The sequence below is a fragment of the Bombina bombina genome, chromosome 3 (assembly GCF_027579735.1).
Source record: "Bombina bombina isolate aBomBom1 chromosome 3, aBomBom1.pri, whole genome shotgun sequence".
Taxonomy (NCBI): domain Eukaryota; kingdom Metazoa; phylum Chordata; class Amphibia; order Anura; family Bombinatoridae; genus Bombina; species Bombina bombina.
Genome location: NC_069501.1, coordinates 683,109,416 through 683,136,216, shown reverse-complemented (window position 1 = coordinate 683,136,216; position 26,801 = coordinate 683,109,416). Strand labels below are relative to the sequence as shown.

General features: G+C 38.6%; 1 protein-coding gene across 1 annotated transcript in view; it reads left to right on the top strand.

Annotated features, from left to right (window-relative positions):
• CRCP (CGRP receptor component) overlaps positions 1-26,801 on the top strand; it is a 148,296-nt gene that overhangs the window by 92,384 nt on the left and 29,111 nt on the right. The window contains exon 5 of the mRNA XM_053707445.1: positions 8,668-8,725. Within this exon, the coding sequence (XP_053563420.1) occupies positions 8,668-8,725 (58 nt within the window). The remainder of the gene's footprint in view (positions 1-8,667; positions 8,726-26,801) is intronic.

Here is a 26,801-nt window from a genome sequence, read left to right as displayed (position 1 = left end):
TGTTTATAAACCTCCTGTGGTTATTCCAGAGGTTTTTCCAGCTCCTGATGCTATTTCAGATATGATTTCTAAGGAATGGAATAGGCCTGGTACTTCTTGTATTCCTTCTTCAAGGTTTAAAAAACTGTATCCTTTGCCAACTGTTAGATTGGAGTTTTGTGAAAAGATCCCCAAAGTTGATGGGGCTATCTCTACTCTTGCTAAACCTACTACTATTCCTACGGAAGATAGTACTTCTTTTAAAGATCCTTTAGATAGGAAACTTGAATCATTTTTAAAGAAGGCTTATTTATATTCAGGTCATCTTCTTAGGCCTGCAATTTGTTTGGCTGATGTTGCAGCTGCTTCAACTTTTTGGTTGGAAACTTTAGCGCAACAAGTTTCGGATCATGATTTGTCTAGCATTGTTAAATTGAACATGCTAATAATTTCATTTGTGATGCCATTTTTTATATCATCAAAATTGATGTTGGATATATGTCTTTAGCTATTTTAGCTAGAAGAGCTTTATGGCTTAAATCTTGGAATGCTGATATGACTTCTAAGTCTAGATTGCTATCTCTTTCTTTCCAAGGTAATAAATTATTTGGTTCTCAGTTGCATTCAATAATTTCAACTGTCACTGGGGGGAAGGGAGTCTTTTTGCCTCAGGATAAAAAAACCTAAGGGCAAATCTAAAGCTTCTAACCATTTTCGTTCCTTTCGACATAATAAGGAACATAAATCTAATCCTTCCCCAAAGGAATCTGTTTACAATTGGAAGCCTTCCTCAAATTGGAATAAATCCAAGCCATTTAAAAGATCAAAGCCAGCCCCCAAGTCCGCATGAGGGTGCGGCCCTCATTCCAGCTCAGCTGGTAGGGGGCAGATTAAAATTTTTCAAAGATGTTTGGATCAATTCAGTCCAAAATCATTGGATTTAGAGTATTGTCTCTCAGGGGTACAGAATAGGTTTCAGAGTAAAACCGCCTGTGAGAAGATTTTTTCTCTCACGCATTCCAGCGAACCCAGGAAAGGCTCAGGCTTTCCTGAAGTGTGTTTCAGACCTGGAGTTATCAGGGGTAATCATGCCAGTTCCGTTTCAGGAACAGGTTCTGGGGTTTTATTCAAATCTATTCATTGTCCCAAAGAAAGGAAATTCATTCAGACCAGTTCTGGATTTAAAGATTTTGAATTGATATGTAAGAGTACCAACTTTCAAAATAGTGAGTATAAGGACTATTCTGCCTTTTGTTCAGCAAGGGCATTATATGTCCACAATAGACTTACAGGATGCATATCTTCATATTCTGATTCATCCGGATCACTATCAGTTCCTGAGATTCTCTTTTCTAGACAAGCATTACCAATGTGTTGCTCTTCCTTTTGGCCTAGCAACAGCTCCAAGAATCTTTTCAAAGGTTTTCGGTGCCCTACTCTCTGTAATCAGAGAGCGGGGTATTGATGTGTTTCCTTATTTGGACGATACCTTGGTACTCGCTAAGTCTTTACGTTCTGCAGAATCTCACGTGAATCAACTAGTGTTGTTTCTTTAAAGACATGTTTGGAGGATCAATTTACCAAAAAGTTCTTTGATTCCTCAGACAAGGGTAACCTTTTTAGGTTTCCAGATAGATTCAGTGTCCATGACTTTGTCTCTAACAGACGAGAGACGTTTAAAATTGGTTGCAGCCTGTCGGAACCTTCAGTCTCAGTCCTTCCCTTCAGTAGCTAAGTGCATTGAAGTTTTAGGTCTTATGACTGCAGCATCGGACGCGATCCCCTTTGCTCGTTTTCATATGAGACCTCTCCAGCTTTGTATGGTGAACTAATGATGCAGGGATTATACAAGGATATCACAATTGATATTCTTAAATCCCAATGTTTGACTTTCTCTGACTTGGTGGATAGATCACCATCGTATAATTCTAGGGGCCTCTTTCGTTCGTCCAACCTGGACTGTGCTCACAACAGATGCAAGTCTTTCAGGTTGGGGAGCTGTTTGGGGATCTCTGACAGCACAAGGAGTTTGGAAATCTCAAGAGGCGAGATTACCAATCAATATTTTGGAACTCTGTGCGATTCTCAGGGCTCTTCAGTTTTGGCCTCTGTTGAAGAGAGAACCGTTCATTTGTTTTCAGACAGACAATGTCACAACTGTGGCATATGTCAATCATCAGGGTGGGACTCACAGTCCTCAAGCTATGAAAGAAGTATCCCGGATACTTGTTTGGGCGGAATCCAGCTCTTGTCTAATTTCTGTGGTTCATATCCCAGGTATAGACAGTTGGGAAGTGGATTATCTCAGTCGTCAGACTTTACATCCGGGAGAATGGTCTCTCCACCAAGATGTATTTTCTCAAATTAAAAACAAGAAACTTCCCAGGTACCTGTCCATGTCCAGGGATCCTCAGGCAGAAGCAGTGGATGCATTGACACTTCCTTGGTGTTATCAACCTGCTTATATTTTCCCGCCTCTAGTTCTTCTTCCAAGAGTGATCTTGAAAATCATCATGGAGCAATCGTTTGTGCTGCTGGTGACTCCTAGCATGGCCTCACAGGTTTTGGTATGCGGATCTTCAGATGTTCAGTTGCCAACCTTGGCCACTTCCCTTAAGGCCAGACCTTCTATCTTAAGGCCCATTTTTCCATCAAGATCTCAAATCATTAAAATTGAAAGTATGGAAATTGAACGCTTAGTGCTTAGTCATAAAGGTTTCTCTGACTCAGTGATTAATACTATGTTACAGGCTCGTAAATTTGTTTCTAGAAAGATTTATTATCGAGTTTGGAAGACTTATATTTCATGGTGTTCTTCTCATAAATTTTCTTGGTATTCATTTAGCATTCCTAGAATTTTACAATTTCTTCAGGATGGTTTGAATAAAGGTTTGTTTGGAAGTTCCTTGAAAGGACAAATCTCTTCTCTTTCTGTTTTATTCCACAGACAAATTGCTAAACTTTCTGATATTCACTGTTTTATTCAGGCTTTGGTTCGTATCAAGCCTGTCATTAAATCGATCTCTCCTCCTTGGAGTCTTAATTTGGTTTTGAAGGCTTTACAGGGTCCTCCATTTGAGCCTATGCATTCATTGGACATTAAACTACTTTCTTGGAAAGTGTTGTTCCTTTTGGCCATCTCTTCTAGAAGAGTTTCTGAATTATCTGCTCTCTCTTGTGAATCTCCTTTTCTAATTTTTTATCAGGATAAGGCAGTTTTGCGGACTTCATTTAAATTCTAACAACATTAATAGAGAAATTGTTGTCCCTTCTTTGTGTCGTAATCCTAAGAATTCTTTGGAGAGATCTTTACATTCTTTGGATGTGGTGAGAGCTCTGAAATATTTTGTTGAAGCTACTAAAGATTTCAGGAAGACTTCTAGTCTATTTGTTGTCTTTTCTGGTTCCAGGAAAGGTCACAACGCTTCTGCCGTTTTTGTCATCATGGTTAAAGCTTTTGATTCATCAAGCTTATTTGGAGTTGGGTAAAACTCTGCCTCAGAGAATTAGAGCTCATTCTACTAGATCAGTTTCCACTTCTTGGGCTTTTAAGAACGAAGCTTCAGTTGATTAGATTTGCAAAGCAGCAACTTGGTCTTCTTTGCATACTTTTACTAAATTCTACTATTTTGAAGCAGTTTTTGGTAGAAAAGTTCTTCAGGCAGCTGTTTCAGTTTGATTCTTCTGCTTCTAATTTAAGTTTTTTCTTTTCAATTATGAGACTAAACTTATGATTTGGGCTGTGGATTAATTTTTTTCAGCGGAAATGGCTGTTTTTATTTTTTAACCCTCCCTCTCTAGTGACTCTTGCGTGGAGTTCCACATTTTGGGTATTGCTATCCCATACGTCACTAGCTCATGGACTCTTGCCAATATGAAAGAAATGAATTTATCAGGTAAGTTCTTACATATATTATGTTTTTTTATCGGCAGGCCAGACAACTGTGAGACATTTTGTAGTTATCATGCCTGTTTGGGGTTCCCGAAAAGGAGGGAACTTTTCGCCCTATAGTAGACCTAAAGGGTCTCAACAGGTTGTCTCAGGGTACCGTTTTTCATATGGACACCAGTGGTTCCATTCTTTTTTTTTTAACTAGGATGGTCAGTTCACAGTGACCATAGTCCTGGGGGACGCGTACTTTCAAGTTCCTGAAGTTTGCCTTTCTGTCAAACTCTTTCAGCTGGTGATTCTCCCCTTTTGACCTTGCATGGTTTTCAGAGGGGACTGTATTTCAGGGAATTGCTGTGGAGCTATTCCTGGACGTCAATGGTTCAGGCACCATCTTTTCTGCAAGCAAACTCTCATTTGGAGATCTTGTTGTCTCCCTTCATTCCTCGAATAAAAGTGAATCTGCTACCTCTGTAGCTTGTTCCAGCTACAGAGGTAGTTTCTTAGGGACCAGATTAGTTTCCCTATCTCTGAAAATATTCTTGACAGGTCAGGAAATAGAGAATTCTTTCTTCTATCCTCTCTCGCACTCTACTGTTTGGCCCTTCAGTGGATCAATGTATGGAGTAAATGGGCTCGATCCTTCGGAGAGTCTGCGGTTATGCATGTTTAGATAGTGGATCGAGGATCTTGTGGCTCTGTCTTGGAGGATAGATCTAGATCTGTCAACATGAGATTCTTTCCTGTGGGTCAGAAAGGGGAATTAGTGGTAGAATGTTTGCTTTGCTTGTGAGAGGTGGCGGGATTGTTAACCGTATTCTCCTGCATTTTTTGCTTTTCTCAGGAGCATCTGTCTTGGCACACTTGCTTCCGGAGACCTTCCTGAGTAATAGTCTAGGTCGTTAGCCTGTTGGGTTGGTGAGTAGGGGCTTGGGAGGAGTCTACTTTCCCCATAACCATCTTGGAGTGGAGAGCGATCTACAATGCTCTGATGGCTTGGCCTCAGTTGTCTTATCCGGTTTTTCAGGTTCTAGTTGCAATTTCATCTCAGTGGTTTACATTAACCACCTTGGAGGAACCTGGAGTTTCGTTGCCATGATTGGCGTGGATTGTTTGGTGCGCGGACGCTTACACTTCTAGTTTATAATCTATTATATTCACTTTTCAAGAGTGTATAACGGGAGCGGACTTCTTGAGCAGACAGATTTTGCATTCCGGGGAGTGGGCGCTTCTCCCGGAGGTGTTCTCCAGGTTAACCCTCACATGGGGGGTGCTGGAGTTTGCAGTGTGCCAAATTTCCAAGCTATGTTTAGGGTCAAGAGATCAGCAGGCTGCTGTGCTATAGACCTTGCTGTCTATAGCATCAGTATTTTAATAGTTCCTGCATAGTCTCACAGGATCTAGTTTCCAGACCTGGTGGAGATGTATTTCTTCAACCTTGGTGGTTTTTCCTGAGAGAGAACCAATTCAGGGTCCATTTTTTCATACAACTTTGTTTTCTCTGAAGTTTTCTGTTTAGAGATTGCCTGCTTAGTTCTTTCAAAGCGTGGTTTTTCTGAATCGGTCATTGAGACTATGATTCAGGTACTCAATATGGTGTCGTTTCCCTGATTGGTGTGAATCCATGGACTACTCTTGGAAGTAGGGCCCTTCTCCAGGACCGTCTGGAGGAAGGTTTGTCAGTCAGTTCTCTGATGGGTCAGATTTCTGTGTTATTTTTTACACTAGTGTCTGGCCAGACGTGTATCCTTTTTGTCAGATCCTGGTTAATATCAGGCCTGTGTTTAAGTCTGTTGCTCCTCTTGGAGCTTTAACCTTGTTTTAAGGTTTTGTAGCAGGTTCAGTATGAGCCTTAGCATTCCATAGATTTTAAATCTTTTTCTTGGAATTTTTATTTTTTGCTATCTTCTGCTCGGAGAGTTTAGGTACTCTTGGCTTTGCAGTGTGAATCGCTTTATCTTATTTCGGATAAGGCGTTTTTTTATCCTAAGTGGAATAATTGTTTGGGAATTGTTGTTCCTGCACTGTGTCCTCATTCTTATCTCTAGAGGAATGTTTGTGCACAATTTGGATGTTATTTTTGTTATATTTTTTCTTCTGTTTTTGTTTGTTTTCTCTGTATCAGAAAACTACTGCTACGTCTCTTTTCTCTGGTTGAGAAGTTTAATTTGTTTGCTTTTCAGACTGTGGGGCTGCAGTTTCCTGAGAGAATTATTGCTCTTTACACGAGGGCGGTCTCTTTTTGGATTTTCAAAAATGAAGCTTCTGTGGAACAGATTTGCAAGGCTACAAATTGGTCTTCCTTGCATACTTTTTCTAAATGTTCTAAATGTGTTCCTTTTGCTTCGGCTGAGGCTTCTTTTGGGAGAAAAGATATTCAAGCGGTGGTTCCTTCTGTTTAGGTCTCCCTGTCTTGTCCCTTCTTATTCATCTTTGTCCTCTAGCTTGGGTATTGATACCCAACAGTAAATTATGAAACCGTGGACTCACCATATCTTAGGAAAGAAAAGAAAATTTATGCTTACCTAATAAATTTATTTATTTCCGGATATGGTGAGTCCACAGCCCTGCCCTTTTATTCCAGTCAGTTTTTTTTTTTTTTACTAATCTTCAGGCACTTTTACTCCTTGTGTTTCTTCCTTTTTCTCCATTTTCCTTCGGTCGAATGACTGGGTGTTGTGGGAAGGGAAGTAATACTTAACAGTTTGACTGTGGTGCTCTTTGCCTCCTCCTGCTGGCCAGGAGTGATATTCCCAACAGTAATTGATGAAACCGTGGACTCACCGTATCAGGAAAGAAAGAAATTTATCAGGTAAGCATTTTCTTTTCACGTGAGTAGGTTCTGATTAAGTACAAGACAAATATCATAAAACACTCATTTTAACTCTCCAGAGTCTGGGTGTTCCTGATAAAAAATATGCTTGGATGGTTTCAATTATAAAAAAACAAAGGTAAAATAGTCTGTGAACTATGACCCTTCAAGACGAGGCTGTGCCCCAGTGTGAAACAAAGATCAGAAAGCAAGTTACAGATTATTGTACTATTAATCTCAATTACTATCTTTCATTACAAAGAGGTTAAACTTAAATTGGAAAATAACAGCTCATAAAATATAATATATTTCACTAAAGTATAGCTATTTCACTCAGACATTCCCACTAATTAATATTCAGCTATTTTAACAAAAGTGCAATAAGAGATAACTTTAATATTCAAAATCCAACAATAGTATACAGAATTCATAGTTCTACCAGTTAAAGTTCTAAATATCTGAAGTCCTTAAATTCAATTTTTTTATATGTTCATTCATACATTTTTTTCATTTTTGTATAACAACACTTGATCTATTTTTATTTACTTAGTGTACACAAAGAATCATTTTATACAACACAGGACAAGAACAAAAAGTAATATATAATGAGACACTCATATGGTATACATTTTTGGAATTGTGATTCCAGTTGTGAAATTAATCAGACTAAACCTCTTCCATCTTAATAATTGTATTTAGAATGCTTATGCAAACAAATTATTTTACCATATGTAATGATAAGTCTGTGAAAACCCGAAAATGAGACAAAAAACAGAATCAAGTGTCATATGAAGCACGACCATGTGTCAAAAAGTCAAAGGTCTTAGACCAAGCTACTATTACATGCTTTTGTGATTCATGTAATTTGTACTAATTTTGTCCTGAGGTAAACCTGAGCTTGTCAAAAGGAGTTCTGCTAGCATAGGTACATAGCGCAGTGCAACTGGTAATCATTTCACTGATTTAATAATGGTTTCCACATGCACGTAGGTGGAATACACAGAACAAACAGGGAATCAGTTTCCACATTCAAAACATCTTCTATGTCTTCTATTTTGAGATTTAAATGAAATAAATGAAACAGTAATAACGTGTACTAGAAACTTTTTTGTTTTTTGCTATTAGAAATATATTACAAAAATGCTATTATGCAAAACTGAAATGCGCTTATGCAAAGTTCAATTTTGACCATTCTTTCACTTTAATAACATAAAGAAAATGAATATGTTGTACTGGAGCAAATGAGAAAACACAATTTAATACCAAAAAAATGGTATTTATATGTGATTTATCAAAATGGTTTATACTTTTTTTATATTTTTTTAAAGACTATTGGTGATTATATTTAAAGAAGATGTTTACATTGATCTTTTTATTGTAATTTTTACCATTTGCTTTTTAAGTCGCATTATTTTTACCGCATAGCTTGAGTCACAAAGTTTCGTCTCAATATATTTTTCTATCTATTAAATTGTGTCTACCTTATCATGCATAATTATAGATTATTATGTAATGACATTATTTTTTATGTCCTGTATCTTTTCTAGTGCATGTATTTTTTCACAATAAAATGTGCAATTCAGCATGGCAGATGTGTTGAAGATATTATGTAAGTTAGCTTAAAAGACAAGTACAAGTGTTAGTGGGTCATATTAACTCCCACCCTTTTATTACAATGTATAACTTTTGAAATGCAAAAACTGTTCTAGAGAAGTGTTGAAAAAATGTGTTGGTTAGAGTAACTCTGCATTTTGTCCATTACTCAGGAATTCTCCCATCTGTGGAAATTAAAGATGAATTTGCTCAGCATTGTCAACTCAAACTTTGTGCATGCAACAGATATTCTTTGTCAGTTTTAACTCCTTTCAGCAAGGTTTAAATATGAGCAGCAGGAAATTAATTAATCTTTTAACCACGTTGGTCTTTTATTTTGTATCTGTAAAGGGGCTGAAACTGAACTAACAAAATATTTTTTTTGTTCCTCTAGAGCAGAAAAGTTGCAACTGCTGAATCACAGACCCACAACTGCTGTGGAAATACAACTGGTATGTTAAAAAAAACTCCTTCATTAAAAGAATATTAAAGACACTAATATAGACTATTTTTTTTTTCTGGCAAGTTTCAAACTTTCCTTCAATTTCCTAACCCCCTATGTTATGTGACAGCCATTAGCCAATCACAGGCTCATATATGTACACGCTGAACTCTTGTACATGCTCAGAAGGTAATGGGACCTTAATACATATAAAAGGACTGTGCACCATTTGATAATAGAAACAAAATGGAAATTTGTTTAAAGTGATTTTAAAGTTTAATGAATTACTGCACAGTATCTAAAAATAATCTTAAAAATATGGGCACTTTAATACATTTTAAAATATAGAAATAAGCTTTATTTATAAAATATTTACCATTGTGTACTGGTAAACATACCGCTGTTACTCCGCCCGCATCTCCTACTTTATTTAGCAGATCGATGCAGATCCGGCTTCCTACCATCGTTACATGCCCCATCTGGCATCCAGCTCATGGGGCACGCAACAATTGGAGGAAGCCACTTTTGTTATTTTCCTAAATATAAGTTAGATTATTTGTTAATTTATTTGTGTACTTTTACTATATTAATATTGTCCATATTATGGACACGTGTTTCCAGGAGCAGTTTCATGAACAGTACATGGTGATATGAAACTTTAACTGTTGACCTTTTAAGAAGATACTACCTTCTATTTCATTGAACATTGTTTGTGTGTGTGTGTATACCTATGACCTAGCCCAGATTTCTTCTGTTATGTGTGATCAGTCCACGGGTCATCATTACTTCTGGGATATAACTCCTCCCCAACAGGAAATGCAAGAGGATTCACCCAGCAGAGCTGCATATAGCTCCTCCCCTCTACGCCACTCCCAGTCATTCTCTTGCACCCAACGACTAGATAGGATGTGTGAGAGGACTATGGTGATTATACTTAGTTTTTATGACTTCAATCAAAAGTTTGTTATTTTACAATAGCACCGGAGCGTGTTATTATTTCTCTGGCAGAGTTTGAGGAAGAATCTACCAGAGTTTTTTACTATGATTTTAACCGGAGTAGTTAAGATCATATTGCTGTTCTCGGCCATCTGAGGGAGGTAAAAGCTTCAGATCAGGGGACAGCGGGCAGATGAATCTGCATTGAGGTATGTAGCAGTTTTTATTTTCTGAATGGAATTGATGAGAAAATCCTGCCATACCGTTATAATGACATGTATGTATACACTTCAGTATTCTGGGGATGGTATTTCACCGGAACTACTCTGTTAAAAGTACACTAAACCTTTTAATAGGTATTTATCATGTTAAACGTTTTTGCTGGAATGTAGAATCGTTTGCATTTCTGAGGTACTGAGTGAATAAATATTTGGGCATTATTTTTCCACTTGGCAGTTGCTTGTTTTAATTGTGACAGTTTCGTTTCTCTTCACTGCTGTGTGTGAGAGGGAGGGGCCGTTTTTGGCGCTCTTTGCTACGCATCAAAAATTTCCAGTCAGTTACTCTTTTATTTCCTGCATGATCCGGTTCATCTCTGACAGAACTCAGGGATCTTCAAACTTCTTTGAAGGGAGGTAGATTCTCTCAGCAGAGCTGTGAGACTTTTATATTGACTGTGAATAAAAACGTTGCTCTGTAATTTTTATTGCAAATTTAATTATTGTTACTTTACTAATGGGAACAAACCTTTGCTAAAAGTTGTGTTGTTTTAAAGATTGATGCTATAACTGTTTTTTCAGTTCATTATTTCAACTGTCATTTAATCGTTTAGTGCTTCTTTGAGGCACAGTACGTTTTTTGTTAAATAAGATTTTAACCAAGTTGCAAGTTTATTGCTAGTGTGTTAAACATGTCTGACTCAGAGGAAGATACCTGTGTCATTTGTTCCAATGCCAAGGTGGAGCCCAATAGAAATTTATGTACTAACTGTATTGATGCTACTTTAAATAAAAGCCAATCTGTACAATTTGAACAAATTTCACCAAATAGCGAGGGGAGAGTTATGCCGACTAACTCGCCTCACGCGGCAGTACCTGCATCTCCCGCCCGGGAGGTGCGTGATATTATGGCGCCTAGTACATCTGGGCGGCCATTACAGATAACATTACAAGATATGGCTACTGTTATGACTGAAGTTTTGGCTAAATTACCAGAACTAAGAGGCAAGCGTGATCACTCTGGGGTGAGAACAGAGTGCGCTGATAATACTAGGGCCATGTCTGATACTGCGTCACAGCTTGCAGAGCATGAGGACGGAGAGCTTCATTCTGTGGGTGACGGTTCTGATCCAAACAGATTGGATTCAGATATTTCAAATTTTAAATTTAAATTGGAAAACCTCCGTGTATTACTAGGGGAGGTTTTAGCGGCTCTTAATGATTGTAACACTGTTGCAATACCAGAGAAATTGTGTAGGTTGGATAAATACTTTGCGGTACCCGGCGAGTACTGACGTTTTTCCTATACCTAAGAGACTAACTGAAATTGTTACTAAGGAGTGGGATAGACCCGGTGTGCCGTTCTCACCCCCTCCAATATTTAGAAAGATGTTTCCAATAGACGCCACCACACGGGACTTATGGCAAACGGTCCCTAAGGTGGAGGGAGCAGTTTCTACTTTAGCTAAGCGTACCACTATCCCGGTGGAGGATAGCTGTGCTTTTTCAGATCCAATGGATAAAAAATTAGAGGGTTACCTTAAGAAAATGTTTGTTCAACAAGGTTTTATATTGCAACCCCTCGCATGTATCGCGCCGATTACGGCTGCGGCAGCATTTTGGATTGAGTCTCTGGAAGAGAACCTTAGTTCAACTACGCTGGACGACATTACGGACAGGCTTAGAGTCCTTAAACTAGCTAATTCATTCATTTCGGAGGCCGTAGTACATTTAACCAAACTTACGGCTAAGAACTCAGGATTCGCCATCCAGGCACGTAGGGCGCTGTGGCTAAAATCCTGGTCAGCTGATGTAACTTCTAAGTCCAAATTACTCAATATACCTTTCAAGGGGCAAACTTTATTTGGGCCCGGTTTGAAAGAAATTATCGCTGACATTACAGGAGGTAAGGGCCACGCCCTGCCTCAAGACAAAGCCAAAGCTAAGGCTAGACAGTCTAATTTTCGTCCCTTTCGGAATTTCAAAACAGGAGCAGCATCAACTTCCACTGCACCAAAACAGGAAGGAGCTGTTGCTCGTTACAGACAAGGCTGGAAACCTAACCAGTCCTGGAACAAGGGCAAGCAGGCCAGGAAACCTGCTGCTGCCCCAAAGACAGCATGAACCGAGAGCCCCCGATCCGGGACCGGATCTAGTGGGGGGCAGACTTTCTCTCTTCGCCCAGGCTTGGGCAAGAGATGTTCAGGATCCCTGGGCGCTAGAGATCATATCTCAGGGATACCTTCTAGACTTCAAATTCTCTCCCCCAAGAGGGAGATTTCATCTGTCAAGGTTGTCAACAAACCAGATAAAGAAAGAAGCGTTTCTACGCTGTGTACAAGATCTGTTATTAATGGGAGTGATCCATCCGGTTCCGCGGTCGGAACAAGGACAAGGGTTTTACTCAAACCTGTTTGTGGTTCCCAAAAAAGAGGGAACTTTCAGGCCAATCTTAGATTTAAAGATCCTAAACAAATTCCTAAGAGTTCCATCGTTCAAAATGGAAACTATTCGGACAATCTTACCCATGATCCAAAAGGGTCAGTACATGACCACAGTGGATTTAAAGGATGCTTACCTTCACATACCGATTCACAAAGATCATTACCGGTATCTAAGGTTTGCCTTCTTAGACAGGCACTACCAGTTTGTAGCTCTTCCATTCGGATTGGCTACGGCTCCAAGAATCTTCACAAAGGTTCTGGGTGCCCTTCTAGCGGTACTAAGACCGCGAGGAATTTCGGTAGCTCCGTACCTAGACGACATTCTAATACAAGCTTCAAGCTTTCAAACTGCCAAGTCTCATACAGAGTTAGTTCTGGCATTTCTAAGGTCGCATGGATGGAAAGTGAACGAAAAGAAGAGTTCTCTTTCTCCTCTCACAAGAGTTCCATTCTTGGGGACTCTTATAGATTCTGTAGAAATGAAGATTTACCTGACAGAAGACAGGTTAACAAAGCTTCAAAATGCTTGCCGTGTCCTTCATTCCATTCAACACCCGTCAGTAGCTCAATGCATGGAGGTGATCGGCTTAATGGTAGCGGCAATGGACATAGTACCTTTTGCACGCCTACATCTCAGACCGCTGCAATTGTGCATGCTAAGTCAGTGGAATGGGGATTACTCAGATTTGTCCCCTACTCTGAATCTGAATCAAGAGACCAGAAATTCTCTTCTATGGTGGCTTTATCGGCCACACCTGTCCAGGGGGATGCCATTCAGCAGGCCAGACTGGACGATTGTAACAACAGACGCCAGCCTACTAGGTTGGGGCGCTGTCTGGAATTCTCTGAAGGCTCAGGGACTATGGAATCAGGAGGAGAGTCTCCTTCCAATAAACATTCTGGAATTGAGAGCAGTTCTCAATGCCCTTCTGGCTTGGCCCCAGTTAACAACTCGGGGGTTCATCAGGTTTCAGTCGGACAACATCACGACTGTAGCTTACATCAACCATCAGGGAGGGACAAGAAGCTCCCTAGCAATGATGGAAGTATCAAAGATAATTCGCTGGGCAGAGTCTCACTCTTGCCACCTGTCAGCAATCCACATCCCGGGAGTGGAGAACTGGGAGGCGGATTTCTTGAGTCGTCAGACTTTTCATCCGGGGGAGTGGGAACTTCATCCGGAGGTCTTTGCCCAAATACTTCGACGTTGGGGCAAACCAGAGATAGATCTCATGGCGTCTCGCCAGAACGCCAAACTTCCTCACTACGGGTCCAGATCCAGGGATCCGGGAGCGGTTCTGATAGATGCTTTGACAGCACCTTGGAACTTCGGGATGGCCTATGTGTTTCCACCCTTCCCGCTGCTTCCTCGATTGATTGCCAAAATCAAACAGGAGAGAGCATCAGTGATTCTAATAGCACCTGCATGGCCACGCAGGACTTGGTATGCAGATCTAGTGGACATGTCATCCTGTCCGCCTTGGTCTCTACCTCTAAGACAGGCCCTTCTGATACAGGGTCCATTCAAACATCAAAATCTAACTTCTCTGAAGCTGACTGCTTGGAAATTGAACGATTGATCTTATCAAAACGTGGTTTTTCTGAGTCGGTTATTGATACCCTGATACAGGCTAGGAAGCCTGTTACCAGAAGGATTTACCATAAGATATGGCGTAAATACCTATACTGGTGCGAATCCAAAGGTTTCTCCTGGAGTAAAGTTAGGATTCCTAGGATATTGTCCTTTCTACAAGAAGGTTTAGAAAAAGGTTTATCGGCTAGCTCATTAAAGGGACAGATCTCAGCTCTGTCTATCTTGTTACACAGGCGTCTGTCAGAAAATCCAGACGTCCAGGCCTTTTGTCAGGCTTTGGCTAGGATCAAGCCTGTGTTTAAAGCTGTTGCTCCGCCATGGAGTTTAAACTTAGTTCTCAACGTTTTACAGGGTGTTCCGTTTGAACCCCTTCATTCCATTGATATAAAATTGTTATCTTGGAAAGTTCTGTTTTTAATGGCTATTTCCTCGGCTCGAAGAGTCTCTGAGTTATCAGCCTTACATTGTGATTCTCCTTATCTGATTTTTCACTCAGACAAGGTAGTTCTGCGTACTAAACCTGGGTTCTTACCTAAGGTAGTCACTAACAGGAATATCAATCAAGAGATTGTTGTTCCATCCCTGTGTCCAAACCCTTCTTCAAAGAAGGAACGTCTTCTACACAATCTGGATGTAGTTCGTGCCCTCAAGTTCTACTTGCAGGCGACTAAGGATTTTCGTCAAACTTCTTCCCTGTTTGTCGTTTATTCTGGACAGAGGAGAGGTCAAAAAGCTTCTGCTACCTCTCTCTCTTTTTGGCTTCGTAGCATAATACGTTTAGCCTATGAGACTGCTGGACAGCAGCCTCCTGAAAGAATTACAGCTCATTCCACTAGAGCTGTGGCTTCCACTTGGGCCTTTAAGAATGAGGCCTCTGTTGAACAGATTTGCAAGGCTGCAACTTGGTCTTCGCTTCATACTTTTTCCAAATTTTACAAATTTGACACTTTTGCTTCTTCGGAGGCTATTTTTGGGAGAAAGGTTCTTCAGGCAGTGGTTCCTTCTGTATAATGAGCCTGCCTATCCCTCCCGTCATCCGTGTACTTTTGCTTTGGTATTGGTATCCCAGAAGTAATGATGACCCGTGGACTGATCACACATAACAGAAGAAAACATAATTTATGCTTACCTGATAAATTCCTTTCTTCTGTTGTGTGATCAGTCCACGGCCCGCCCTGTTTTTAAGGCAGGTAAATATCTTTTAAATTATACTCCAGTCACCACTTCACCCTTGGTTTCTCCTTTCTCGTTGATTCTTGGTCGAATGACTGGGAGTGACGTAGAGGGGAGGAGCTATATGCAGCTCTGCTGGGTGAATCCTCTTGCATTTCCTGTTGGGGAGGAGTTATATCCCAGAAGTAATGATGACCCGTGGACTGATCACACAACAGAAGAAAGGAATTTATCAGGTAAGCATAAATTATGTTTTTCTCAGTTGTGAGGAATGACTGGGGAATTGAGTCTAAAGATGGAACTTTTCCAGACCATTGTGATCATATGTTGTCAGCCATATACTGTATAGTAATATCTCTTATTGCTTCAGTTTCTAACTTAGAGGTGAAATTGTTCTTGAGGTATCCCTCCTCCACAAGGAAGAAAAGTCGTAAGACCTAATCAGTTTTTTCCGTAGAATATATTTTCCCTATTCTTTTAGTGTACTGAAGTAAAAAAGACCAATTTTTTTTTTTATTCTGGCAAAGTAGCACATTGTTTAGTCGAATAAGTTATGGAAAACAAGCTTCTAGATTTAGCACAATAACAATCTAATGATAGGAGTATCAGCAACATAATGATACATGTGTAAGATGTGTGTACTGAAGTTAGCTGGACAAATAATCTTTTAATAATAAAGCTTCTTCAGGTTAATGACAATTGTGAAATAGAGAAATATACATTTTTCATGACTTTGTGGCTTCCATTTGTGTAACTGAGTTATATCCTTAGATATATTAAAGGGACAGTATACTATAAAATTGTTTTTCCCTTAATGTGTTTCAAATTACTTTTTTATACCAGCTTCATAGTATACAATGTATGAGATTTGATTTTTTAAGGCTTATTTGTGTATATGATTTTGTGTTTTGAAGTCACAACCTAATAAAATAGGTTGAGCTTGTAGGTATAATCAGATCTCATTACTTTACCACATTGTGTACATATACCTGCTTCTTTATCTTATATCTATCCATAAACCGATCACCAATACTTGGAGGGAACAATGGAAAACTAACATTTTATTATCGTATCTCTTCCATACCCCACTGGGAGTGTAATTTCTTCTACTGGCTGTTTTAACACAGCTTGACCTTGAGGCCAAAAACTTTCAGGATGGGTGGTGATACCACAGGCTAAATAAACTATTTCAAATGCCAATTTTAAGGGTAATGGAAATACTTGTAACCAATTTAATACACTCCAGTGGATCTTTGGGAACAAATTAAAAGGGAGAAAATGTTTGAGTAAACTGTCCCTTTAATACCTCACGTTGATGGCACTAACAAACATGATCTAATGTGGCAGACTTCCCATCACAATAAGTTAGATGGTTTTTGGCTAGTTAATGAGTTTCTTTCAAAGATAGTGAAAAGATATTTGTACATAATGCATTGTTAGAGACATTAAGCCCAACATTTTTCTTTCATGATTCGGATAAAGCATACAATTTTAAAAATCTTTCCAATTCCTATTGTCAAATTTGCTTATTTTTCTTAAGATCCTTTGTTGATGGAGCAGCAATGCACTACTGTGAGCTAGCTGACCATATTTGGTGAGCCAATAACAAGAGGCATATATGTACAGACATCAATCAGCACCAAATTCCCAGTAGTGCTGCTCCTTAGTCTACCTAGGTATGCTTTTCAACCAAGCAAATTACATAATAGTCAATTTCAATTTAAAAGTTGTGTAAAATTGCATTTTAAAGGGTTAAAGCCATATAATATCTGTTAAAAAGTAATGTTTATAAATGATTCAAGGAAAATTAAACACTTAATACATTGTATACATCCATTTTACCTCCATCTAGCCATGTGCGCCACCATGTTGAAATCTGTCTCACTACATTCCAGTTCTGACCTGTTTGCACATGTGCAGTAACTCTCAGATACCTGCAGTGTAACCTGGGTTCTATAAGAGGCAGCACCCATGATTAGAGGGAGGTGCATGAAATCTATTTTGGGTTTATTGTCCCTTTCATCCAATTTTTAAATTATAGACCTAAGAAGTTTAGAATTGTTATTTTCTGCTACACGTTTATACAAAAGAGCATCACTTTTGGAACTGTCCCCTTTTATTTACTTGTCTCTATTTTTCATTGTGAGACTTTATTGTCTCCCAAAAACAGTTTGTCTAACACAAGATTAAAAAGAAAAAAATCCTGAAAACTGATTAGTTCATCACCGATGTTCCAGAGTAAGACTGCTTTAAGGGGCATTCTAGCCAAAATTGGAATACGCATTTCAGTTTTGAAAACAAGCATTTTTGCAATATACAGATGTTGGAAAAAATGCTGTTTCAAGAGTGTACTTAAGTATGCTCCTTGCACCGGCATTTTAAATGCAGCACTTGCTCAGGGAGCCTTAGTTGCTTGTATCATCTGGTAACGACTCAATGCTGGTGCACTGAAAATATCTAGCTATGTTTCACATGCACATGCAACAAAAAATGTTAACACTAAAACAGTAATCACTTTTACTAGAAGCACTTTTGCCAATATATGTATGTTGGAAATATGTTTTTATTCAAATATGTTATTCATCTATGAGCATTTCAATTTTGACCGAAATATTATCTACTATTGCACCAATGTGACTATGATCTTTATTTATAGACCAGTTACTATAACTACATTGCAATAATGTGCACTAAAAAAATGATACTGTAGGTTACAAAGTAAAAGACATATAAACGAAACTGGGTTGTGTTTTCCCAATTATACATTCTAACAGTATATAATATGCATTAAATCATCCAAAATTAATGTCTATGACAATCTTATACCAAAGGTACTCTCCTCCTCCTACACATAACTGTTAAAGGAACAGTCTAGTTAAAATTAAACTTTCTTTCCTAAGATATGGGGAGTCCATGACATCATCAATTACTAGTGGGAATATCTCTCCTGTCCAGCAGGAGGAGACAAAGAGCACCACAGCAAAGCTGTTAAATATTACTCCCCTTCCCATAATCCCCAGTCATTCTCTTTGCCTCTGTCAATAGAATGCAAGCTCAATTTGATTGGCTGATTGGATCAGCCAATCGGATTGAACTTGAATCTGATTGGCTGATTCAATCAGCCAATCAGATTTTTCCTACCTTAATTCCTATTGGCTGATAGAATCCTATCAGCCAATCGGAATTAGAGGGACGCCATCTTGGATGACGTCATTTAAAGGAAACGTCATTCGTCGTCTAGTCGTCAGGGAAGAAGGATGTTCCGCGCCAGAGGTTTTGAAGATGGAGCCGCTCCTCGTCGGATGGATGAAGATAGAAAATGCCGCTTGGATGAAGATGTCTGCCGGTCCGGATGTCCTCTTCTGGCCGGATAGGATGAAGACTTCTGCCGTTTCGGATGTGTTCTTTTGGTCCATCGGTGCCCGGCTGGGTGAACACGGCTCAAGGTAGGGAGATCTTCAGGGGGGTAGTATTAGGTTTATTTAAGGGGGGTTTGGGTTAGAGTAGAGGTATGTGGGTGGTGGGTTTAAATGTTGGGGGGGGTGTATTTTTTTTTTAAAGGCAAAAGAGCTGATTACTTTGGGGAATGCCCCGCAAAAAGCCCTTTTAAGGGCTGGTAAAAGAGCTGGTTACTTTATAATTTAGAATAGGGTAGGGACCTTTATTATTTTGGGGGGCTTTTTTATTTTATTAGGGGGCTTAGAGTAGGTGTAATTAGCCTAATATTCTTGTAATCTTTTTTTTATTTTTTGTAATTTAGTGTTTTTTTTTTTATTTAGTTTAGTTTATTTAATTGTATGTAATTGTAGGTAATTTATTGATAGTGTAGTGTTAGGTTTAATTGTAACTTAGGTTAGGATTTATTTTACAGGTAATTTTGTAATTATTTTAACTAGGTAGCTATTAAATAGTTAATAACGATTTAATAGCTATTGTACCTAGTTAAAATAAATACAAAGTTGCCTGTAAAATAAATATAAATCCTAAAATAGCTACAATATAATTATTCGTTATATTGTAGCTATATTAGGGTTTATTTTACAGGTAAGTATTTAGTTTTAAATAGGAATACTTTAGTTAATAAGATTTAATTTATTTTGTTAGATTAAAATTATATTTAATTTAGGGTGGTGTTAGGGTTAGACTTAGCTTTAGGGGTTAATATATTTATTAGAGTAGCGGCGAGGTCCGGCCGGCAGATTAGGGGTTAATACTTGAAGTTAGGTGGCGGCGATGTTAGGGAGGGCAGATTAGTGGTTAATACAATTTATTATAGTGTTTGTGCGGCAGTTTAGGGGTTAATACATTTATTAGAGTAGCGGTGCGGTCAGCAGATTAGGGGTTAATAAGTGTAGTTAGGTAGCAGCGAAGTTGGGGGGGGCAGATTAGGGGTTATTAAATATTATGTAGGTGTCGGCGATGTTAGGGGCAGCAGATTAGGGGTACATAGGGATAATGTAGGTGGCAGCGGTGTCCGGAGTGGCAGATTAGGGGTTAATTGTGTAATGCAGGTGTCAGCGATAGTGGGGGCTGTAGATTAGGGGTTAATAAGTGTAAGGCTAGGGGTGTTTAGACTCGAGGTTCGTGTTAGGTGCAGACTTAGAAACTGTTTCCCCATAGGAAACAATGGGGCTGCGTTAGGAGCTGAACGCTGCTTTTTTGCAGGTGTTAGGTTTTTTTCAGCCCAAACTGCCCCATTGTTTCCTATGGGGGAATTGTGCACGAGCACGTTTTTCCAGCTAGCTGATGTTAGGGGCAGCAGATTAGGGGTACATAGGGATAATGTAGGTGGCAGCGGTGTCCGGAGTGGCAGATTAGGGGTTAATTGTGTAATGCAGGTGTCAGCGATAGTGGGGGCTGTAGATTAGGGGTTAATAAGTGTAAGGCTAGGGGTGTTTAGACTCGAGGTTCGTGTTAGGTGCAGACTTAGAAACTGTTTCCCCATAGGAAACAATGGGGCTGCGTTAGGAGCTGAACGCTGCTTTTTTGCAGGTGTTAGGTTTTTTTCAGCCCAAACTGCCCCATTGTTTCCTATGGGGGAATTGTGCACGAGCACGTTTTTCCAGCTAGCCGCTACCGCAAGCAACGCTGGAATTGAGAGTTGAAGTGGCGGTAAATATGCCTTTACGCTCCCTTTTTGGAGCCTAACGCAGCCCTTCAGAGAACTCTAAATACCAGCGTTGTTTAGAAGCAGCGCTAGAAAAAAAAGATGCGTAGCTAGCGCACCCCTTCAGCCGCAAAACTCTAAATCTAGGCGTTTGTTTTTGCATATATTTGGGTCATTGGTTCGTTGGTGAAATAGACCTTGCACAAAGGATTCTAACCAGTGGAGTTAACAGATTTGGGAGTACCCTGAATGTAAAGGTTATTTCAATGTTCTCTATTATCAAGATCCTCTAACTTCATTTGCAGCTCCTGCAGTTGAACATCATGTGTAGAAACATTGTGTGACAAATTTTCAGCCATCTACATTGCGGGACAAATTTTCAACCATCTTATTTGTGGTCTCCTGGATGTCTTCTAGATCATTTTATGACCAATCTCTTTAACCCCTTAATGACCGGACCATTTTTCAATTTTCTTACCCTTAATGACAATGGCTATTTTTACATTTCTGCAGTGTTTGTGTTTAGCTGTAATTTTCCTCTTACTCATTTACTGTACCCACACATATTATATATTGTTTTTCTCGCCATTAAATGGGCTTTCTAAAGATACCATTATTTTCATCATGTCTTATAATTTACTAAAAAAAAAAATAATAAAATATGAGGAAAAAATGGAAAAAAACACACTTTTTCTAACTTTGACCCCCAAAATATGTTACACATCTACAACCACCAAAAAACAACCATGCTAAATAGTTTCTAAATTTTGTCCTGAGTTTAGAAATACCCAATGTTAACATGTTCTTTGCTTTTTTTGCAATTTATGGAGTAATAAATACAAGTAGCACTTTGCTATTTCCAAACCACTTTTTTTCAAAATTAGCGCTAGTTACATTGGAACCCTGATATCTGTCAGGAATACCTGAATATCCCTTGACATGTATATATATTTTTTTTAGAAGACAACCCAAAGTATTGATCTAGGCCCATTTTGGTATATTTCATGCCACCATTTCACCGCCAAATGCGATTCACAAAATTTGTCACAAACTTTAGGTTTCCCACTGAAATTATTTACAAACAGCTTCTGCAATTATGGCACAAATGGTTGTAAATGCTTCTCTGGGGTCCCCTTTTTTCAGAAATAACAGACTTATATGGCTTTGGGGTTGCTTTTTGGTAATTAGAAGGCCGCTAAATGCCGCTGCGCACCACACGTGTTTTATGCCCAGGAGTGAAGGGGATAATTAGGGAGCTTGTAGGGTTAATTTTAGCTGTAGTGTAGTAGACAACTCCAAGTATTGATCTAGGCCCATTTTGGTATATTTTATGCCACCATTTCACCGCCAAATGCGAGCAAATAAAAAAAAAACTTTACATTTTTCACAATTTTAGGTTTCTCACTGAAACTATTTACAAACAGCTTGTGCTATTATGGCAGAAATTGTTGTAAAAGCTTTTCTGGGATCCTCTTTGTTCAGAAATAGCAGACTTATATGGCTTTGGCGTTGCTTTTTGGTAATTAGAAGGCTGCTAAATGCTGCTGCGCACCACACGTTAATTATGCCCAGCAGTGAAGGGGTTAAATAAGGTAGCTTGTAGGGAGCTTGCAGGGTTAATTTTAGAGATCAGCCTCCCACCTGACACATCCCACCCCCTGATCCCTCCCAAACAGCTCTCTTCCCTCCCCCACCCCACAATTGTTCCCGCCATCTTAAGTACTGGCAGAAAGTCTGCCAGTACTAAATAAAAGTTTTTTGTTTTTTTTTAAATAAAAATAATAAAATATTTTAGCTGTGATGGACCCCTGCCTTAGCCCCAACCTCCCTGACCCCCCCTCCAGCTCTCTAACCCTCTTCCCTACCTAATTACCGCCATCTTGGGTACTGGCAGCTGTCTGCTAGTACCCAGTTTGGCCCCAAAAACCAAAGTATTTTATTTTTAACTTAAAACTCTTTCTGTAGTGTAGCAGTCCCCCCACAATACCCCTCCCCCTCCCAGATCCTTTTATATTTAAAACATTTTTTTTACCTTTTGCTCCCTTTCGGCCTTCATTCATTGGTGTCAGTGTGACTAATGCGCGCATGTGCACGCACGCCCCGTGCACACGACCATGCACGCTCACGTGCACCCGCCTCGTGCACGCGCGTGCTCCCTCACACCCGGACAACGGCACCATCGCTACCGGTGCAGAGAGGGCCACAGAGTGACTCTCTCTGCATCGGAGGCTTGTAAAGTGGTATTGCAGGATGCCTCCATATCGAGGCATCACTGCAATACCCTCAGAGCTGCTGGAAGCGATTGTGATCGCTTCCAGCACTCTGTTAGACAATTGACGTACCAGGTACGTCCATTGTCATTAACTGTTAGTTTTTGCATGACGTACCAGGTACGTCAGTTGTCATTAAGGGGTTAAATAATCTCTTTAAGGGAATTTAAATACGTCTTTGGAAGATAAGCAATGTCTGCTTTAAGTACTGTGAGAAGCGGGTTGTGGTGTTAAGTCAGCAGGACTACTATAAGATTTCTGTGAAGCAGCTTCAGCTGTTTGAAAAACAAAACAAAAACACTGACAAAAACTGGGAGCACAGGTTGAGATTTAGATGATCTAATTTAGCATCTTTAACGCCATTATGATACACAGATTTGAAGGCAATAGAAATGTGTCCAAGTGAAACTGCTCAGCGAATCAATAACTATGTGAATAAGTGGATTCTTCACAAGATTGTGATATAGCTGAATATAAATGTAAATCAATTCTGAATCGGCTATAAATACAATAAGGAATAGCTGCTAAATTCAGGTCTCATCACAAAAAAAGAGGCAACCAGGAATAAACCTTATGAAAGTGTAGCAGAAATACATATTTCACTGGTCTGCAATGTTCTAAACCAAGTCTCAGTAACAAGGTGAAAGTGTAATAATCTTCATCAAGCGTTGTAGAGATATCGCCCAGAATATTATTTTAACACATAGTAATACGTTTTTTTAGCAAAACCAGCATACAGTTTAAAATGAAGATGCAATATATAATAAGTTAGCCTTATATCTAAAGGCACCATGTAAATGCTGATTAAAGACATTTTTCTTCCAGCTGAGTCAAACTAATATGTCCCGTATCTTTAAGTGCAAATTGCAAAAAAGAAAGCAGGAAACCTTTAGAAAGGAAAGCAGCCATGCAATATTGAAAACACCCTCCAGGGATTCATTTCAAAACTATAGTATAGCAGCTCACCAAATCTTCTTTTTTTTTTTTTTGGAAAAAAGAAAAGTTTATTAGTATTCTATATCAGATACAAACAAAAAAAGAAAATTGTTTCAACAGAACAAATCCAACAGAATATCATACATATTTGTCTTCATATATACTACATTAATTCCATCAGTTCAGATTCTAACATAGGGTGTATTTATCTTGATATAGTATCTTTCCTGATTTACCACCCAGGTTAAATTAATAATCCCATCTCTCCTTTCCACTTTTAACTCTCAACGAAAAACACATTTGTAACCACAGGAGCAGATGATTACACTTCTCAAAATTTCTATATGGAGTGCATAATATTCAACATAACACTTATCCAGCCAGGTTTACTCCCCCAACAAAGAAGGGAAAAAAAAAAGAAAAAACAGGGGATATTCCCTCCGTTTCCTCTCCTCCCCCTCCCCCAGAGCCTTCCCCACCATCCCCCCACTCCCCCAGTATAAATCATCCTGCTCGAATAGCCATTCTCCTCTAAGTCTACAATTTTTGAGGTACTCTGTATTTTCAAAATGTTTAATTATTTGTTTTTGTTCTTCTAGGTCTTGGGATTTGACCCACTTCCCCATTTATCAAAAAAGCAGGCAATATTAGTTTCGATATGAAACAAGGTATCTTGAAGTTCGATCAGAAATTGATGATGAATATTTTCCCTTATCATCATTAGAGTTGGGGGTTTAGCATTCTTCCACCCTTTTCATATAAGATTCCTCCCTATTAGAATTACTAGTGTTATGAATTTTCTTATCAATAAATGTTCTTTCTTATAGTGGAAAAAAATAACCTGATCTGCTTGTAGAGTAATTTGGGTCTCATATATCTTGCCTAACCAGTAGTTTACTTTCCCCCAAAGTCTTTGTATTCTTGGACATAGCCAGAAACTGTGTAACAAATTCGTGCTTTGTTGTCTACATTTTATACATAGTATTCCATCTCCAGTCCCGCCCCACTTAGCAATTTTCTCAGGTGTGATATATACCATCCATATTATCTTAATGTGTTGCTCCCGCATAGGAATAGCTAGCGATGCCTCTTCTACCCTTTCTACACTTTTCAGTATTATTTGCGTGCTAAGATTCTTAAAAAATACATCTCTTCATTTTACAACCCCTGCCTCTATATGCTGTTTATGATTTCTATTATTTATTAGATTATAAAGGAGTGAAATAGAGTATTTGCCTTGTTTGATGAGATTAATAACTGGGATTAGTGCTGTAAATTCCCAGTTGTTCCCTTGTAGTCAGATTAATTTCAAGCAGTAGTGTCTGATTTGTAAGAAAGGAAAGAAATGTCTGTCGGACAAAAGGTATCTATTCCTAATTACTTCAAACTCTTCAACCTTCACTACGTCTTGGCTAGTTTTAACTAGTTGAATAAGTTTAGATAGCCCCTTCTCTCTCCAACATGCAAAGATTCCAGAAAGGAGACCCTGTTTAAACCCTGGATTTCCCTCAATGGACAAAAATTTGGTTGCCAAGGGTTTTAAACCTAAAAGTTTGCATGTCCTATGCCATGCCACTATTGTGTCTTTGAAGAAATCTAATTTTTTAACGTACGATGGAAGGTTTTTAATTTCTAAATGAAGAATATTTTTTAAATGTAGAGGTTTTATCAGACCATTTTCTATGTCTAAAAGGGAGAAATGATTACTCTCCAAGAGCCAATCTAAAGCGATCTTCGTAACCGCCACTAGATTATATATTTCTATGTTAGGGAGTCCCAGGCCTAAAAATTATTTTTTGAGTACTAATTTTTTATAGCTAATCCTGGGCTTCTTACCCATCCATATATAATCTTTGATAGCAGAATTAATTATCTTGATCTCCTGTTTTTTGATTAAAAAGGTATATTCTGAAAAAGATATAATAGCCTTGGAAGTGCGATCATCTTAAGCAGATTTATTTTGCCAGAAATAGAGAGTGGGAGAGAGGCCCATCTTACTAATGTTTGAGGAATACCACTCCATGAGGTTGCTAGAGATCTTAATCCCCAGGTATGTGATATGTTTACTCACTTCCCTGAAGATCTTACTTTCTGATGTCTGATTTTTTTGAAGCCATAGAACTTCAGATTTATTTCTGTTAATACGATAACCTGAGAAGGAGCCATAATTATCTATGATCCGACAGATTTGATTAAAACTTTCACAAGACTTTCTAGAGAATACCAAAAGATCGTCAGCATCTACAGCCAGTTGAACATTCTTACCTCCTACATCTATCCCTTGTATATTGTTCCTCAGAGCGATCAATAAGGGTTCTAGAGCGATATTAAAAATTAGGGGGGACAAGGGGCAGCCCTGTCTTGTCCCTCTCAAAAGAGAAAAATAGGGTGTTTTATTACTATTTATAACAATTGATGCCCTGGACTCCCTATACAGCATCTCAATTGTATTAAGGCAATTACCTTCATACCCAAATTTTTTGAGGGAAGTAATAAGATGGTCCCATGTAACAGAATCGAAGGCCTTACTTGCATCTAATGATACTATCGAGATATCTTCTTTACTTATTTTCTTATTGTATTTGTTGTTATACCAATGATCTATAATTGTTAAAAAGACCTTCCTCAGATTAGTATTTGAGGATCTTCCCTTCATAAATCCTGTTTGATCAGAATGTATTATAGTATCAAGCGAAGCCTGTATCCTTTTAGCTAATATACTGGTTAATATCTTGTAGTCAATGTTCAAGAGTGAAATGGGCCTATAAGAATCAATTGACTGTGGATCTTTTCCTGGTTTAGATATTACAATTATTGTGGATTCATTAAAGTCTGCTAGCGGTTTCAACTGACCATTCCAAAATTTATTCAGCAAGGTAGTTAGCGTTGGAGTTATTTCGTCATTCAGAATCTTATAGAGCTCAGATGGCATACCATCTGGGCCTGCTGCTTTATTATTCGCCATTGCTTTAATTGTCTGACTTATTTCTTTTTCTGTAATGGGTTCATTAATACTTATTAACTGATTACTCTCTAACCGTGGATTTGTTAATGAAGCCCAAAATTTTTCCTTCCTATCTAGATTTATAGATTGTGTTGAATATAATTCTGTAAAATGCTCAAGAAATACTTTTTTGTATATCTCCGGTATTTGTCCATATTTGGCCTTTATCTTTAATTTTGGTTATAAAATTTTTAGTCTTATGATTTTTATCTATGCGGGCTAGGAAGCTGCCTACCTTGTTCCCATATCTGTAAAATTGTGTACAGGATTTTATATTCTCCTTGATTTCATTTTGCAATAAATAGTTATCTCTATTTTTTTTAGCCTGTATATATTTCTGCCAATTGGTCGTATTTTTTTCCTGAATATAGTTGGAGTATTTATTAAACAATTAGTTACCTGTT